At 40.0% G+C, this 17,137-nt stretch overlaps 1 protein-coding gene across 1 annotated transcript in view; it reads left to right on the top strand.

The window, feature by feature from the left end:
* Positions 1 to 17,137, top strand: part of LOC124863352 (zinc finger protein 385C-like) — a 210,300-nt gene that overhangs the window by 55,456 nt on the left and 137,707 nt on the right. Inside the window, exon 2 of the mRNA XM_047357699.1 lies at positions 16,085 to 16,414. Coding sequence (XP_047213655.1) covers positions 16,087 to 16,414 — 328 coding nt within the window. The 5' untranslated portion in view covers positions 16,085 to 16,086. The remainder of the gene's footprint in view (positions 1 to 16,084; positions 16,415 to 17,137) is intronic.

Below are 17,137 nucleotides of genomic sequence, written 5' to 3' on the forward strand. Positions count from 1 at the left end.
CAACCTAGGCCTGGATCAGTCCATATTTGAGCCCAGGCTCAACTAGCAATATGCCCTAAATTTGGTTGGTTTTCACCCCACAGTTTTAGAATATAACTTGCATATTTTCCATCTGTCACGTCTCAGTTTTGGTGATGCAAAACAGAATGCAATTCCGTGTTGTTCTCATATCATGCAGCTTTATAACATATCTATGTTAACATTATTACAAAACATTGTTTTATAATCTAGCCATTTCTTCTTTCATCCTGGTTTAGTAAAACCAGGTCATTCCATGGTTCAAAATGGTGGTCTAAGAAGAATCATGTTGTCTTCTCTAATCCAAGAAACTGGGTCAAAGGTTTGGATCCAGTTCTTGGTGAAAACCAATCGACCTTCTGTCGAAACAGCATAAACACAGCATTTGAGTCAAGCAGCATCCTGTTCAGGGTGTACCCTGACTCTTGTTCTTGTTCTCGACTGTGCACAGGTTAAGTGAGAGCATAAAATGGAGAAATGGATAGATTTTGTAGATTTTCCTATGAAACAAGCTATATTTTGGGATTTGCTTACTTATCGGTTAGTTGTTTCCCTTAGTGTAAAGAAATAGTGGTTCAACCTCTGATGCCTACACACTGCATTGTACAGCACCTAACTATTAGCCCAGAATTGCCACAGCATATCCATAGAACCATCACACTGACAGTAACTGATTCTACAGGGACACATTGACAGTGACTTCCAACAAGTGTGGTGATGTGCTGAAAAGACCAACATGATTGTTTTTTAATGTCATGCCAGCAGGACTCTTGCTCCTTCTTTCGCTGCAAGCTGAGGACTCTGAATCTGTTTATGTTATTCTTGTCTAATATGTGTGTGATCAGAAGAACACAAGTTTCTATGTTTTACTAAGTTATAAGAAGCAGTATGAGAGAAAGTCAGCTACTCTTCCTGAAAGGCAAACAGACCAGGAGCTATTCCTGGATCCTGCCTGCCTGGCTATTCACCTTACTCTTTTTATTTAAGGACCTACAATTATCTGCCCACTTGAAAACCATCTTAGTGGGATACCATGTTTATTTGAATGGAGGAGTGTGTGTTTACACGTTTGTTTCTATGTGGAGAGGAAGATGCAGACAGATGAGAAGGTTTTTGGGTGCCACTTTCAATATTTAATCATTTTACCACACAAAATAACAAAAACTGGTCCTGTTTTTGAACACTGTCCTCCTGTCATCTGTTCTAAAGACAAATGGCTTTATCCGATATCCATCCATCATGCTTCTTAGGCATTGTTTGCCTTTTAATGGTCTCTGTTGTCATGCATGTTTTGTGTAAAAATTGCATGCTTCTGTCACTAGAGTAAGTTAACTAGCATGGGCTTTGTACTTAATTGTTAAATCATGTTAGATGATAATTGCATTGGTGTTTGGAGAGGCATGCTGGTACCTCATTCTGACTTGGCCTGATTTCTCCTCTTTACAAGCTGGCAGGATTAAGGTCTCTTATCTGGAGGAGAACATTTTAAATAGCCTGATGGCAAAATCTTTGTCCAGTCAGCTCTGACTGACTTAATCTTGTTCCCCAGAGCACACATATTTGCATATGCAGTTCACACTGGCATGCCTGGTTGCATGGTATAAAAATGTCTGCTCATTTTTTATTTAAACAATCTAAACAATATGGTCAGGATATCTTCTTGGGAATATTTGGAAGGCTTTATTATGTTCTGGCTACAATAAAAGAGCATAAAAGACAAAGCCAAAACTATTGATTACTAATTATTCTGACTGATTCTCTTAGACTTGTGTGATAAAACAAGCTAATTGTGAATTGTTTTTTAATGTTGTTTCTGAATCTGGTTATTGGAATATTTCTTTTTTCATAAAATACCACTGACATAGTCATCGAAAGTAAGTTTTTTTTTGCTTTAAACTAATGCCAGTAGACCTGTTAGAAAACATTATTGGACAAACAGCCTCATGTCTATTTTTTATGTTTAATCAGTGTTTTTGTTACATTTTTGCCCGGTGTCACCTCGGTACAAACATATAATCACCACCTGTAACGTGCAATCAAATCTCTAATGGGTCACATCCAGAGTGAACAAAACAGCGTTATCTTTCCATCACCTCTTGAATGCGGTATGGTGCCCGGAATACTCCCAATGTTGCCGTTTAATCTGCATTTACTTCAGAGAACTCATCAGAGGAAGCGAGTTAAGAGAACCAGCTTCCTTTTCTGCTTCGTTGGCTTTATAGAAAAGCAAATCTGCAGAAGCTTCGTCGCTAGGCTGTTGCCAGGCTGATTCACCTAAGAATAGTCAGGACTGGACTAATCTCCTTGCTCCCTTGTATTTACAACCAAGACTGCTATCTGAAAGTGTGGAGAGTGTCGGTTCAACGTAGCAGGAACCCTGATTTGTTGCAAAGCTTACTTTACCAGCTGGACTCTGGTCCAGCCCCTTCTGCATCTGGCATGTGGATCTCTCCATTAAAATGATTGTAATTAATGCCCACTTTATTACAAACATTTTTTATTTTTAGTGAGGAGCTGGACTTTATGTTTATCTGTGAGACTTAGCAGCATGAAAATGAAGTACCACATCTGTTAGAACCATGTACTGGAGACTGTTCATTCTTCTGCCCACCTACGGTTTATCGCAGGGGAGGTCGGACAGCTGTAACTTTCAAAATGATATTTTTATCCCAGATGGTCTCTTCAAGCTCCTATAGTTCTGTCAACATTACTATGATAAAAAATTAGATGAGCTCGGCCCATAAATGGTATTTTATTTATTTGTCCACCTAAATCTGGTGCATCTTTTCTGTGGGACCTCCAAGACTCTTTATCTTCCACTTTTAAATTAGGCATCACTGTCGGAGACTTTAATATTCATGCCGCATGTTCATCAAATAGTATTACAAAGGAGTTCCTCAGTTCATTGACTCTTTCAACTTTGCTCAACATGTATCTGGCCCTATTCATACTGCAGGGCACACCTTGGACATTCACTTATGGTGTTACTCTTGATCATTTTCACTTAAATGAAGTTATCTTCAGTGATCAAAAGTCAGAGTCTTTTTCTCAAGTTTGTTTTAAGCACAGGCACGTTTTTGATGGTTATCATTTCCTCCTCATCTATTGTGATGAACACTGTCTTGCCATTCTTAATCAAAAAAGAATGATTTGGAGGGAGTGAAAGAGGTAAGATCCTCTTATTTCAGTAATCTCATAATTTGTAGCAGAAAAACCCTAGGCTGTTATTTGGCACTAATAACAGTATTAAGTCTTTTCCACCTCAGCATCCTCTGTTACTTTCTGATTATGACTGCCACACATTTCTCAATTATTTTGTAAATAAGGTGATGGACTTAAAATCTTAGATCTTCCTGAGTTCCTTTCCTTATGTCAATGGTCCTCAGTGCCTGGAGTCATATGCCTTTTTTTCGGCAATTAAACATAATGACTCAAGTTACATTTATTGGCAAAATGAAACACTAATCTTGCTCATTAGAGATATTACTTCCCTCTGTCTTGTCTGGGAGTCTCACCAGCATTGGTCCTTCATTGTTGTAAATAATTAACACCTTTCTAAGGCAAGGTTGCGTTCCCTTCTATTTTAAACACACTGAGGTAACTCCACTACTAAAAATACCATATCAAGATGGGAGCTTTGATGGTGATTATTGTCCATTTCAAAACTGCCTTTTCCTAGTAAATCATTAAAACAGTTGTAGAAAGCCAGATCTCTGCAATGAAAGTCACAGATTTTTAAAAATCTTTTCTAGTCTGGCTTTCAAAAACTCCACTCCACTGAGATCGCTCTTTTAAAGATTTATATTAATCTTTTAATGGTTTCTGATGCAGGGAATTGTTCCATTTTTTTTTTCTTGATCTCATTGCAGCCTTTGATATTATTGACCATAATATTTTATTCAGTCGGCTGACGGTTTCAGCTGATATCCCTGGGTTTGCACTGGATTGATTCTTTCTGTTATGGCAAACACGTTTCTTTCTAAGATCGCCTCTCTAACTTGTGGGGTTCCACAGGGGTCGGTTCCGGTTCCCTTATCATTGCCTTTTACATGCTTCATTTAGCTGGCATCATTCAATCTGTAAATTGCTTTTATGCAGACGATGTTCAGCTATATGCATCTTTTAAGCCTCATCAACTGGATAGACTATCTACCCGAGTGCATTGCTCATCTCAGATCAGCGATTGGCTTTCTAGCAATTACCTTGTTTTGTTTTTTAACCGTGTCCTGTCTGGCAGAGTAGCACTCAGATTGTTGTCTGAGTGCCAAGAAAAATCCCAACAGATTTACTTTCACAAGTGGAGCATTATAGCTAACACTTTAAAGCTCTGCTTGATATTTATAATGAGAAACTTTATTAGAAATTTATTTGGGATTATTTCAGACGTTACGAACACAGAGACAGAGATGAAAAGGAAAATAAAAGAGGCACGAAAGAGAGAAAGGGTTGGCAAAAAGAAAAAGGGGAGAGAAGGAGAATAGAATGGAGGAAAGAAGGAAGGATGAAGAGAATACAAGATAACACCCTGCTTGCTTCTACACCTGCAGAAACGTTCATATTACCAGTTTTTTTACCAAAAAGTGCTCGGTATTTATGAATGCAAAATGTATTTAGTGGTAAATGCGGCTCAATATAGAACATTTGTGTATCTGTTAACACCTGAATCTAAACACCTGTGCGTCTGAGTGTGAGCGCACTTGTATATACAAGGTTTCTCCATAAAAATATGCAACAGTGAGTGTGAGGATCCACAGACCTGACCCCCTGGACCTGGGACAGATACAGAGGAGATACAAGCCACAAACATCCAAAGGCCCCCCAGAGCACAGGAACCCCAGGAGAACCACCGCCGAGAGTACCGCACCCCCCCAGAGAAGAGCAGGGAAGAGTCCCAGCAGATCCACCCAGCAGCCACAGTGCAGAAGCCCCAGGGAGCTGCAGCGACGAGCCCACAGGTCCTGCCACCAGCCGTCTACGCCCGAGCAGATTCAGCCATGGACCCAGAGACCCGGGACCCCAGGATACATCACTCCCCAAGCAGGAGCCCAACAGAGCCCAGGGGTCCAAGCCCTGGCAAGCAGCCACTGGGAGTAAGCTAGCACACACCAAAGCACCCAGCCCTGTATACCGAGAACCACAAGTACACTGGCGGGCAGAGACACCAACCACCGGCAGGTAGTGTGGCGGGGAGGGAATAGGCCCCACATTTGATGGGTGGCCTAAACTGATCCAGGAGAGGGAGCAGCCCAAGACCCAACCTGACAGGCAAACACAGTCACAATCACACATTCCCACCACCGCATCCCCCCACCACTGCAACGATAGCCAAGGTAGAAACATTATCCAGCTCAGCTCTACCATTTCTGTACAGTACTTTAGGCTAGTTTTGTCTGTGAAAGCCACTTATCAAATAAACTTTGCCTACCTACATGACATGTCAGGGATGCAGCAAAGTTGTGAAGGACTGCACTTTTCAGTCCACCAGCATGTCTCAGTGCTATGTGTGGTGGAAAACAACACTGCACAAATTTAGGACTCTGGGAAAAAAAATTAAATAAAAAAAACAACATTGTTAAATGCTACAAAAGATTTGAGACTGGGGAAGAGGTTCTCCCTCCAGCAGAACAATGAACCTGAACATGTATCCAGAGGTGCAACAGAATGGTATAGATTCAAGCATATGTTGGCATTATAATGGCCTAATCGTAGTGCTAAATTCCAACAAAAATCCACAGATTCTTAATTACATGTAGAAAAAAAGGGTTCAGAGATCTGACTGACCCTGAGCTATTTTGCAAAACAGGGGAAAACATTTCAGTCTGTAGATATGCAAAGCTGGTAGAGACATTCCCCAAAAGACCTGCAGTAATGTAATTGGTGATGATTGGTGGTTTTACAAAGTATTACCTCAGGTGGACTAAAAACAAATATATATCAACTTTTTTCTGAGTTTTACTTGTTATAAGATGTAATTAAAACCTTGAATCAATTTATTTCCGGTTCACAGTTATGCACTACATGTCTTGGACTATCTTATACAATCCCAAGTTTGTTTTTATAATACAACAAAATATGAAAAAAAAATTATGGTTATGAATACTTACAAAGAAGACCAATCATTAAGAAATTTTATTATGGTTAGGAAAACTTCATTGGTTCATCTGCCAAACACTGCTGTTCCTTTTACTGTACCTCATAACATTCACTAGACTGTGTTATTTAACTGTTACGGGTTCTGTTAGGTCTAATGCTCTGGCCAATATTGGTTGTAAAATAAACACACTTTTGCTGCTGGCTGAGTGTTAGACATCCCTTCATTCAGGAAAATGAAGATCTGTTTCTTCATTTGTGTGTTTTCATTTGAGCTGCCATGCGGCTGAGCCTTGAGGTTTCTTCATGTCTAAGTTTATCTGCTGTTTTATGGAACATTTCACAGTGTCTGTGGTTACTCCTATTGGGTAGTTCCCCAGTTGAGCTGTGGTAAAATGTGTTCAAGGAATATATGGGTCTGTTTTCCTGCATTGGCTAACTTTAGCCTGGTCTAGGCAGACAGATGTTTGAGTTGTAGTGCAAAACTGGGCCGCTCTGTTTTTTTTGTGGTTAAAAGGGCCACACTGGTTGAAGTACGCTTACTCAGCGCACTGGTTGTGTATCATTTTGAAAATTGCATAATGAATATCTGCCACTTGGTTTGACTGGGTGTGTCACATTGAGACCAAAATAAAAATATAAAAAATATATGATATTACATCAAATAGTAATAAGCATCAGAGGTAGATGGTGAGGAAAAAGCATCAAAGGAAAGAAAATAGCTTCTGGTCAAGATATTCATTGGTCAGAGCTGTAAAAGGCAATGACTGCTGCTAAATATACGTCTGTCTATGTGCTATTTTATGTCTATTTTGAATTCTAAAGCAGTGTAAGGACAATAATTAGCTGCTGAGCAGATGTTTTTATTTCTCTTCCATTACAAATGTAGTAACTAAATACTGTAAACTACATTTACAGCTGCAAACATACTATTTTTCCAGATTACTCTTAATTTGAAGCACTTATTAAACTATAAAAGAAAGGAAAATGCTTGCCCATCCTACCGTAGTCTTCTTTTTGTCTTACAGCACACACGATTCATGTTTGGGGTCACAGTAACTCAGTGCATCTGTTCTAGACTTTGCACCATTGGTGACAGCCCTATAGAGGTTGTAATGTGAATAGGTAAACAAGTCTTATTTAAATGTACAGCTCTTAACTGTATTGTAGGAAATTCATACAAGAACATGTAAATGTGGACATGATGTCGCTCCAGGCCTCCATACACATGTAGCATTCACACACTCACACAGTTTCAGACTATTCGGCAGATATTAATTGCTGCTCCTCGGGGGCTGTGTGTCGAAGAAGTGGGAACATATTCATCAGACAACAGAAAAAGAGCAAAGAAGAGGAATGATTATGAGCTCTGGCTTTTTGTGCAAAGGGGGGTTTTATACAGTGAGACCTGCAGAAAAAATGATGAAGCCAGGTGTGGGTCAGTTAGCCTCTAATAAAGTGGACAGTCAATCTCGACAATCAATTCTAATTGTTCTGCTTAATTTATTGAACTGAATTGAAACCTTCCCTCTTTGTCTCTTTGTGCTTAATGTATTACGTGAGAAAAGAGAAACAAAGTTTCACTCCAGCTAAACAAGAAAACCTCAGCTGAATCCTGGTGGTAGCACGGGGCATTGTGTCTCCTGATTCACTGATTTTGTTTAACCCAGATCGAATTTGGATTGATTGGCTGTGCAAGATCCCTGAGAAACTTAACATGTAAATCACCATCAACCTCGTTAATGAGCCTGAGGAAAAAAATTGCTTTGTCGTGGGCTTGAGGTGGGCTCATGGAGACAAACAAAATGTTGTGAACATCATGTACAACTGTGCCTAAATTTAGGCAGAACATAAACAAATGAATTTCAGCATTCAAACCCTGAAACACTGTGTCTTATTCAGAATCAGGTTTAATGGCCAAGATTGTGTACACAAACAAGGAATTTGACTTTGGTTTCAAACACACAGTTTGCAGACATTAAATATAAATCTATAAAGAAAGAAAGATTTTGGTAGTGCAATGTGCTTATTTTGTCTCACAGCAGAGTAGCTGACTACTCAGGCTGGTGTTTACTGTGTTCATCAGAGAGACAGTCTGGGGGAAGAAACGCTCTGTTGTGGCTGGTTTTTGCAAACAGCGCTCTGTAGCGCCGACCTATAGTGTCCAGGACATGTGGGGTCTGCAGATATGTTAGCTGCCCTTCTCCTGACCCTATCTCTGCAGACCCAATTGTTTGTTACAGTCTGGACATGTTCTGTTTTGTGGAAGAGCCAAACCACTCGGTGATGGATGTGCACAGGCTGAATAATGTCAGTGTAGAAGATAAAACAGCAGACACTTGTAAGGTTGTACTTCTTGAGTTGCTGCTGGAGATAGGCACCAGCCCCCTGGCAACACTACAAGGACAATCAGGTATAGAATATGGATGGATGTTCTCCACAGTGGGCTGCACGGTGGTGCAGTTGGTAGCACTGTTGCCTTGCAGCAAGAAGGTCCTGGGTTCAATTCTCAGCCGGGGGTCTTTCTGCAGGGAGTTTGCATGATCTCCCCGTGCATACGTGGGTTCTCACCGGGTACTCCGGCTTCCTCCCACAGTCCAAAGACATGCCTGTTAGGTTAATTGGTCACTCTAAATTGCCCTTAGGTGTATGTATGAATGAGTGTGTGCGTGGTTGTTTGTGTGTTGCCCTGCGATGGACTGGTGACTTGTCCAGGGTGTACCCCGCCTCTTGCCCGTAGACTGCTGGAGATAGGCACCAGCTCCCCCGTGACCTGCTATGGAATAAGCGGTAGAAACTGACTGACTGTTCTCCACAGGAACATGTTGAATATCATTAAACTCTGCAATGCCTTAAAAGTGTTTGGAACTGAATAAGTATATGAATTATGGCATTTTATTAAACACCATCTTTTACCGCAAGTGTCTTCAAAAGCCAAGTATCAAGTGTTTAATCAAAAATCACACAGCATCTCATCCACTTTACTCTAAGGACTCAGTTTTACAAACAAATCAGTGTCTGTGCAGTACAATGTTGTGTATACTCACTGCATATACTTTTTAAGCAAGGACATGATGATGCACCGGTGCAAACGTAAACACTGCTCCTACAGATGTGCTTGCTCTCTTTCTCTCACATACGCAACAGATGCACACAGATACCTAAAGCAAATCATCAAAGAAGTACAACAAACAAAGATTAGAGAAAACACATCAATTTATAAGCCACCGCTCTTTATTTATTCCTAAACTAAGCCTAGGGTGATAGGAACAGTAAACACTTGCAACTTTCCAACTAGCCCCACTGTTGCTGATGCTTCTTTTTCAATATGTACAGCACTGTTCCTTCTGTAATTAGACTAATTGGAGGATCTTCACCTGGACTTTTTACAATCCGCTTTGATGCACTGGACACAAAAACGTAGATCTTCAAGCTCATTCTCCAGTTGCAGCGGTGACAATTCAGTCGTGATGACAGTAATAACACTATGATGAAGCCAACAATACAAAAGCATTTGTTCATCCCTCACCAATCCCTTGTTCTCTTTCTGGCTCTCTTCTATTTTGCAACACGAAGCTCTGAATTATGGTGTCTGGACCAGTGCTGTTGGGGCTATAATTATAGTTATATATATATATCTATATATAGATATATATATAGATATATATGTAGAGAGAGAGAGAGTGACTCTCCATCTGTCTTTGAACAGCTTCTGATACGATCTCTTCTGAAAAAGTTTTGTTTAAGAGATTTCACTAAATTGTTTAACTTCTCCATTTTGTTTCTCCGTCCCTCCAACTCCCGCCTCTTGACCTGTCAATCTCCTATTACTTGTACTGAAAAGGAGCTACTGCGCATATGCAACTTATAACAAGATTCTGTGCCCCCAGAGCGGAAAGGCGTCATCAATCAGGTTTACTCATAAATAACTATAAAATGTGTATCTTGTACATCTTAAACATATATGCATATTATATTAAAAATTTGTTTTTTATTTTATCATGTCATTTTTATATTTTGTTTTGTATTTTAATGTAATGTGGTAAGTGGTGGGGCAGTGCCATAGCACCTTCTATTGGCCATCCAACACTGATCAGGACTACATTGAACTTGTATCAGAAAGGTAACAAATTGTTTCCACCTACCCTGGTATTGTTTACTGCTAATGAGTCAGTTTACTGTTTTTTTTACTGATTTTGCATTTTAATGTACAGTATTTTTGCAAAGTATTAGAATGCTTGCCTTTATACACACATGAACATTAATTACATTGAATTCTTAATACCCTGGCTTTGATATGGAGGTAACCCACACTTTGAAGCTATCAGCTTTAACGTTTCTGGGAAAGTTTATGAGGTTGGGAATATTTGACTGTTCTTTCAAGAGAATATTTGTGAGGTCAGACAGTGATGCTGGATGAGCAAACCTGGCTCACAGCCTCCACTCGTATTCATCCTAAAGGTGAACTATTAGGTTAGGGCCCTGTGCAGTCATCCATGTCCTAATTGACCTTGTTTTGTCTACTGTTCCAAACACATTTTAAAACTTGAATCTTCAAAGTTTTTTCACATAGTTGGGAAAAATTTGTTTGTTTGCTTCTTTCATTGGGGACCAAAAGGGACCAAGTCCAACCACTGAAAAACAACCCCTGGCCATAATGCGCCCCCCACCAATTTTTACACTTGGCACAATGCTGTTTGTCAAATATTGTTCATCTGGTAACTGCCAAACACAGACTCATCCAAAAGGATTACTAGACAGAGAAGCATCAGAAAACAGGTCCGCTGTTATGTAAGGTTTGAATTCAGTGGCTCAGATATGGAAACCCATTCAATGAAGCTCTCTGCGCACTATCCTTGAGCTAATCTGAAGGCAACACAAAGTTTGGAGGTCTGTTTCAAGCATTTCTGCAGACATTTAGGCAACTTCTGCACACTATGCATCTCAGCATGCTGTTTCCCCACTATGAGGCTTACAACTCCAAGGCTGAGTTGCTGTTGTTCCTAATTGTTTTCACTTTGTTTTTATAACACTAATAGGTGACAGGTTATAAGAAATGTGGCATCTGTTTTAGTGTATCTTTCTATTCCTGAGGTCAGTCATGATGTCACTCATTGTGCCATAATCAGTGAATGATATTTAGTTAAGCTTTAGTTGTTCAGTTTTGTTTACAGTTTTCACATATTTGTGGAATCTCTCGCTGTTTGTTTACAGCGTTCAAGGGCAGCCCATGTTTGCAATTGTAATTGTCACTCATGCAGTTGTGTCCTCTGGCAGCTCATGCTAGATGATGTGTGACGTGTGTACAAATGTCTGACTTTCACCCATAGGTTGTCTATCATCAGTTTGATGTTGAAGTTGCTAACATGTCTGCCATGCTAGCATTGATACATCTGGAGGCCAGTCTGTAGCCTACCCAGGAAGAACCAACACCCCTATGCCCACAGTGGCCACAGTGGATGGGTGGTTGGTGGTCTCACAGGAAGACCTGTGGTTAGAGCTGCTTTGAGCTGGGGGAGTGATACAGTATTTCATCTCTGAAGAAAAGACAAACGATCATAAATAGAGTTATTATTGATGAGCCGCTTTGCTGGGTGCTCACTGGTCTTTCAGCAAGATCCCAACGCTGATTGATGACTCCCACGTGTTAAAGGAGGAGGTGTTGTAGTGTACGAGTGTATCAGAAAATGAAAGCAGCCCCCCAGCCTCCTCCAACAGGGGATCCCTCTGACAATCTCCTGTCCTGTCTCAGCCTACAGGGCTCTGTGTGGATTCAGCATAGCTTCCTGTCTCACACGGTTTCTACGTTGAGCTGGAGCACTATTTAAAGTATTTGTAAGCCATATAGTGCAAACACACTCACAGATGAAAGACAGAAAACTTTTGGTCCAGGTGAGTCTCCATCCAACAGAAGGAATCACAGCTCCATGTACATGAAAGTAGCTTGACCCTTTTATTCATTTGTCAAAGGATTCTGACACTACAGACTGAGACAGCTGTACAAAGTACAAAGAAAGCAAAATACAGAGACATCCATTTCTGGTTCTTGTTAAAAAAAAATAATCACGCTCCTCAGCTTCACTAGTTAAAGATGTCAAAAACAGAAAAACAAAATTAAATGTATGGTCAGACTCAAAATAAAAGAAATACGCTTTCAAAAACAGAACCATACATGCTGACAAAAAACTTCACCAAAACTCTTTGTATAATTAAACTTCTACAAGAATCTACACAAATATCACACCCATTGTAAACAATACAATTACTTTTGCATCTTTTGGTGTGTTTTGCATTGCATAAATAAGTCAGAACTGAGCAGCATTTTTTTATTCACACAGATTAAAACAGGACTTCAGTTCAAAATGTAGATGATGTTCCATGAAAAAGTTGAATTCCTGTTGAATTTCTGATTTTAGTTACATTTTAGAGCCACGCTGTATGCATTTCCATATGACTCAAAGGTACCACCGTAGAATCTAAACCAGCCTTTTTACTGTTAGAATAATCATTGCAGAAAATATGTTGTACATGTCTAACTAAAGTGAAAATATTTAATAATTACAAAAACATACTCAGGAGCCACTTTATCAGATGTGTTCAACCTAATTTTTTCTTCTTCAGAAATTTTGAGGAACTGTTAATATTTTCTATAAGGTTGTGTCTTAGAGGAAACGGGGGTATAATTTGCTCTGCATATTACACTCTGCAGGTCTTCATTTTTGGTTTTGTCTTCACAACTGTGCTAATTTGCAGCAACCAACATACAGGTCCTTCTCAAAATATTAGCATATTGTGATAAAGTTCATTATTTTCCATAATATCATGATGAAAATTTAACATTCATATATTTTAGATTCATTGCACACTAACTGAAATATTTCAGGTCTTTTATTGTCTTAATGCGGATGATTTTGGCATACAGCTCATGAAAACCCAAAATTCCTCTCTCACAAAATTAGCATATTTTATCCGACCAATAAAAGAAAAGTGTTTTTAATACAAAAAACGTCAACCTTCAAATAATCATGTACAGTTATGCACTCAATACTTGGTCGGGAATCCTTTTGCAGAAATGACTGCTTCAATGCGGCGTGGCATGGAGGCAATCAGCCTGTGGCACTGCTGAGGTCTTATGGAGGCCCAGGATGCTTCGATAGCAGCCTTTAGCTCATCCAGAGTGTTGGGTCTTGAGTCTCTCAACGTTCTCTTCACAATATCCCACAGATTCTCTATGGGGTTCAGGTCAGGAGAGTTGGCAGGCCAATTGAGCACAGTGATACCATGGTCAGTAAACCATTTACCAGTGGTTTTGGCACTGTGAGCAGGTGCCAGGTCGTGCTGAAAAATGAAATCTTCATCTCCATAAAGCTTTTCAGCAGATGGAAGCATGAAGTGCTCCAAAATCTCCTGATAGCTAGCTGCATTGACCCTGCCCTTGATAAAACACAGTGGACCAACACCAGCAGCTGACACGGCACCCCAGACCATCACTGACTGTGGGTACTTGACACTGGACTTCTGGCATTTTGGCATTCCTTCTCCCCAGTCTTCCTCCAGACTCTGGCACCTTGATTTCCGAATGACATGCAGAATTTGCTTTCATCCGAAAAAAGTACTTTGGACCACTGAGCAACAGTCCAGTGCTGCTTCTCTGTAGCCCAGGTCAGGCGCTTCTGCCGCTGTTTCTGGTTCAAAAGTGGCTTGACCTGGGGAATGCGGCACCTGTAGCCCATTTCCTGCACACGCCTGTGCACGGTGGCTCTGGATGTTTCTACTCCAGACTCAGTCCACTGCTTCCGCAGGTCCCCCGAGGTCTGGAATCGGCCCTTCTCCACAATCTTCCTCAGGGTCCGGTCACCTCTTCTCGTTGTGCAGCGTTTTCTGCCACACTTTTTCCTTCCCACAGACTTCCCACTGAGGTGCCTTGATACAGCACTCTGGGAACAGCCTATTCGTTCAGAAATTTCTTTCTGTGTCTTACCCTCTTGCTTGAAGGTGTCAATAGTGGCCTTCTGGACAGCAGTCAGGTCGGCAGTCTTACCCATGATTGGGGTTTTGAGTGATGAACCAGGCTGGGAGTTTTAAAGGCCTCAGGAATCTTTTGCAGGTGTTTAGAGTTAACTCGTTGATTCAGATGATTAGGTTCATAGCTCGTTTAGAGACCCTTTTAATGATATGCTAATTTTGTGAGATAGGAATTTTGGGTTTTCATGAGCTGTATGCCAAAATCATCCGTATTAAGACAATAAAAGACCTGAAATATTTCAGTTAGTGTGCAATAAATCTAAAATATATGAATGTTAAATTTTCATCATTACATTATGGAAAATAATTAACTTTATCACAATATGTTAATATTTTGAGAAGGACCTGTAGTTGTTTAGCTGGAGTGTAAGGAAATGCCCGGGTAAGGACTACAGAATAGTTTTTTTTTCTTTTTTTAATTCAGTGCAGGAAAGGAGTGTTACTTAAAGCTCTTTAGAAAACATCTGATGGAGCTTCTTGAGTGCTCCCAGATTGGCAACCTGAATTGCAGCTTTCATGGAGCAGCTTGCTCTAATGTATTTTTGAGAACCGTATACTGTGTCTGTGTTTACTTTTGTGTGTGTGTGTGTGTAAGGGAGGGGGGAGGTGTGCGTGTGTCTGAGAGTGTGTGTGTGTGTGTGTGTTCTTGTCTTGGCATCACAGTGAGAACCATTTTTCCGATTTCACCATCAAATTGAGGACCGTTTGTACCAAAGTGAGGACATTTTGCTGGTCCTCACGACCTATTTTGGTAACGGTTAGGTTTAGGACTAAGGTGTGAATTGACTTTAGGTTAAGGTTAGGGTTAGGCATGCACTGGTAATAGTTAGGTTTAGGGTTATTGTCAGGGTTAGGGCATAGAAAGGGTTGAAAATGACTGAAAATCAATGGAAGTCAATGGGAGTCAACACATGATCCTCACTACATATAGCAAAACAAGAGTGTGTGTGTGCGTGTGTGTGTGTGTGTGTGTGTGTGTGTGTGTGTGTGTGTGAGTTATTTCCATGCTTGTCGGTATATATTCATTCACTCTGGTTTTGTGTGTGCCTGAGCAGTTGTGGTTGAAAAGGTAAATAATGTGAAGCAGTGGCAAAAAATCAGCTGCAGGAATGAACAGCTTGGTGTATTTCAGGAACTTCCAAAATGATGTCTAAATATTGTAGACTCACATTTTCATTTATTTATAGACACACAGTAGCTTATGCTGTAGTTTGTCATGCTTACTTAAGGGTCAAACTTTTTAAAGTGTCCTTTTCCCCAGGTTTTTGTATCTTTACAGCTGTTTGTTATAATTCTATAAGGTAAATTTTTAGGCTTAGAGTGCAATCTTTTCTAATTTATCTAATATTGCATTCACAATTCTGCTGTTCTTATTTGAGAGTTAAGGCAGAATGTTTTTTTTTTTTTATCTGCTGAGATATTTTATAGTTTGCCCATGCTAAACAGAAGTTCCTTCTGAAGTTTTTGCTTCAAACAGGCATGGAGTTATCACCTGTGAAACGGATTAGAACAGTGGTTTTACTGTTCCTCAGAGAGCCATGCTGCAGAACTCTGTCTCCCCCAAGTGGAGCCTTGTTGGATTCTGTGACCAACTACAACTTGTCAAGCTTTTCTTGCCAGAGGTCTAAAATCGTCACTGATGCACAGAGAGAAAGTGTCTCTGTGTTTTTGCAGAGAAGCATGATTTTACACAAGACACAAAAAAGATCACATTTCATGCTCTTCTTTTGACAGTTACAAGTGCAGAGCATGAGCTTTGCATCTTTCTCCTTTGGAACTATCACTCTTTAGGAAGATGAATTTGTGTATTTGTTATATTAAGTTAGTTATTCAGAAGATAGAACATCAGGCTAGATTAATCAAAAAGGGCAAATGTGTCAATCATTTAGTTTTATGGCCCTTTGTGTTGTATTTATTGTCTTGTATCATTTATTTTCTTGTTCTCTTGCAGGTATGAAACGTCCTTTCAGCCAATCATCTTGTCTAGTACCTGAACTGGAAAGGAACGGAGTTAGCAGAGGACAAGTAGTGCAAATGGACAGTGAGTCTTGCTTTGAGATCCAGGATGAAGGTGAAAAACTTCATGACCTGTCACTGGGGGGCACTCTGCATTCTTCACCCTACAGCGCTAAAAGAGAGCGGAAGCAGCGGACATACACGCTGTGTGAGGTCTGCAACATCCAGCTGAACTCAGCTGCCCAGGCCCAGATTCACTACAATGGCAAATCACACCAAAAGAGGTTGAAGAAGCTCGGCAGTGGCAAAATGCCAGGCATCACAGGTAGGCCCCAGAAGCTGCTTGACCACTGCTTTTGTTGCAAAATAAGGCCTAACTGAATTTTTACCTCTGTCTAGCACAATAGAGCCATGTAGATTAACTGAATCCCACACAGTGTTCACAGTGCAGTGTCACAAGCCTCCTTCTGCACATACCCTCTACTGTATTCAACAGAAGTTAAACAAATTGGATCCTGTTTGTAGAAATGTATTCAGACAAAGCCTTGGGTTGAGGAAACACACTCAGAAACAAACTGCAATGGAACTGGAGCAGATCAAAGTCAGCAAGTGAGAAACTAATTAACTGAATGTGATGGAGTTTCTAGGAGTAAGGCTGCAAGAGTAAAGTTAGACATGTTATTTTCATTCTTCTCTGTCTCATTTACAGGTCTGCTGCAGATAATGGTTCACCCTATTCCCCAATAAATAATAAATGATAATAAATAATACATTTTTATGTAGAATATTTAAGAAAAACACCAATTTACTGCTGAAAAACAAAATTGTATTAAAATCTGGAACACTTTGCAAAGTTAAATCAAACATGAATGTAGTGTAATAACATAAAATGCTTTTCAAGTAATGATACCTCATGAATTCTCTTCACATTTTGTCCTGTTACAACTACAAACTGTTCTTCCTGGGATTTATGTGATAGTCCAACACAAAATACTGTATAACTGTGAAGTAAAACTTTACAAATTTGTTTTACGCAGATATTTTGGTA

Source organism: Girardinichthys multiradiatus, chromosome X (assembly GCF_021462225.1).
Source record: "Girardinichthys multiradiatus isolate DD_20200921_A chromosome X, DD_fGirMul_XY1, whole genome shotgun sequence".
NCBI lineage: Eukaryota > Metazoa > Chordata > Actinopteri > Cyprinodontiformes > Goodeidae > Girardinichthys > Girardinichthys multiradiatus.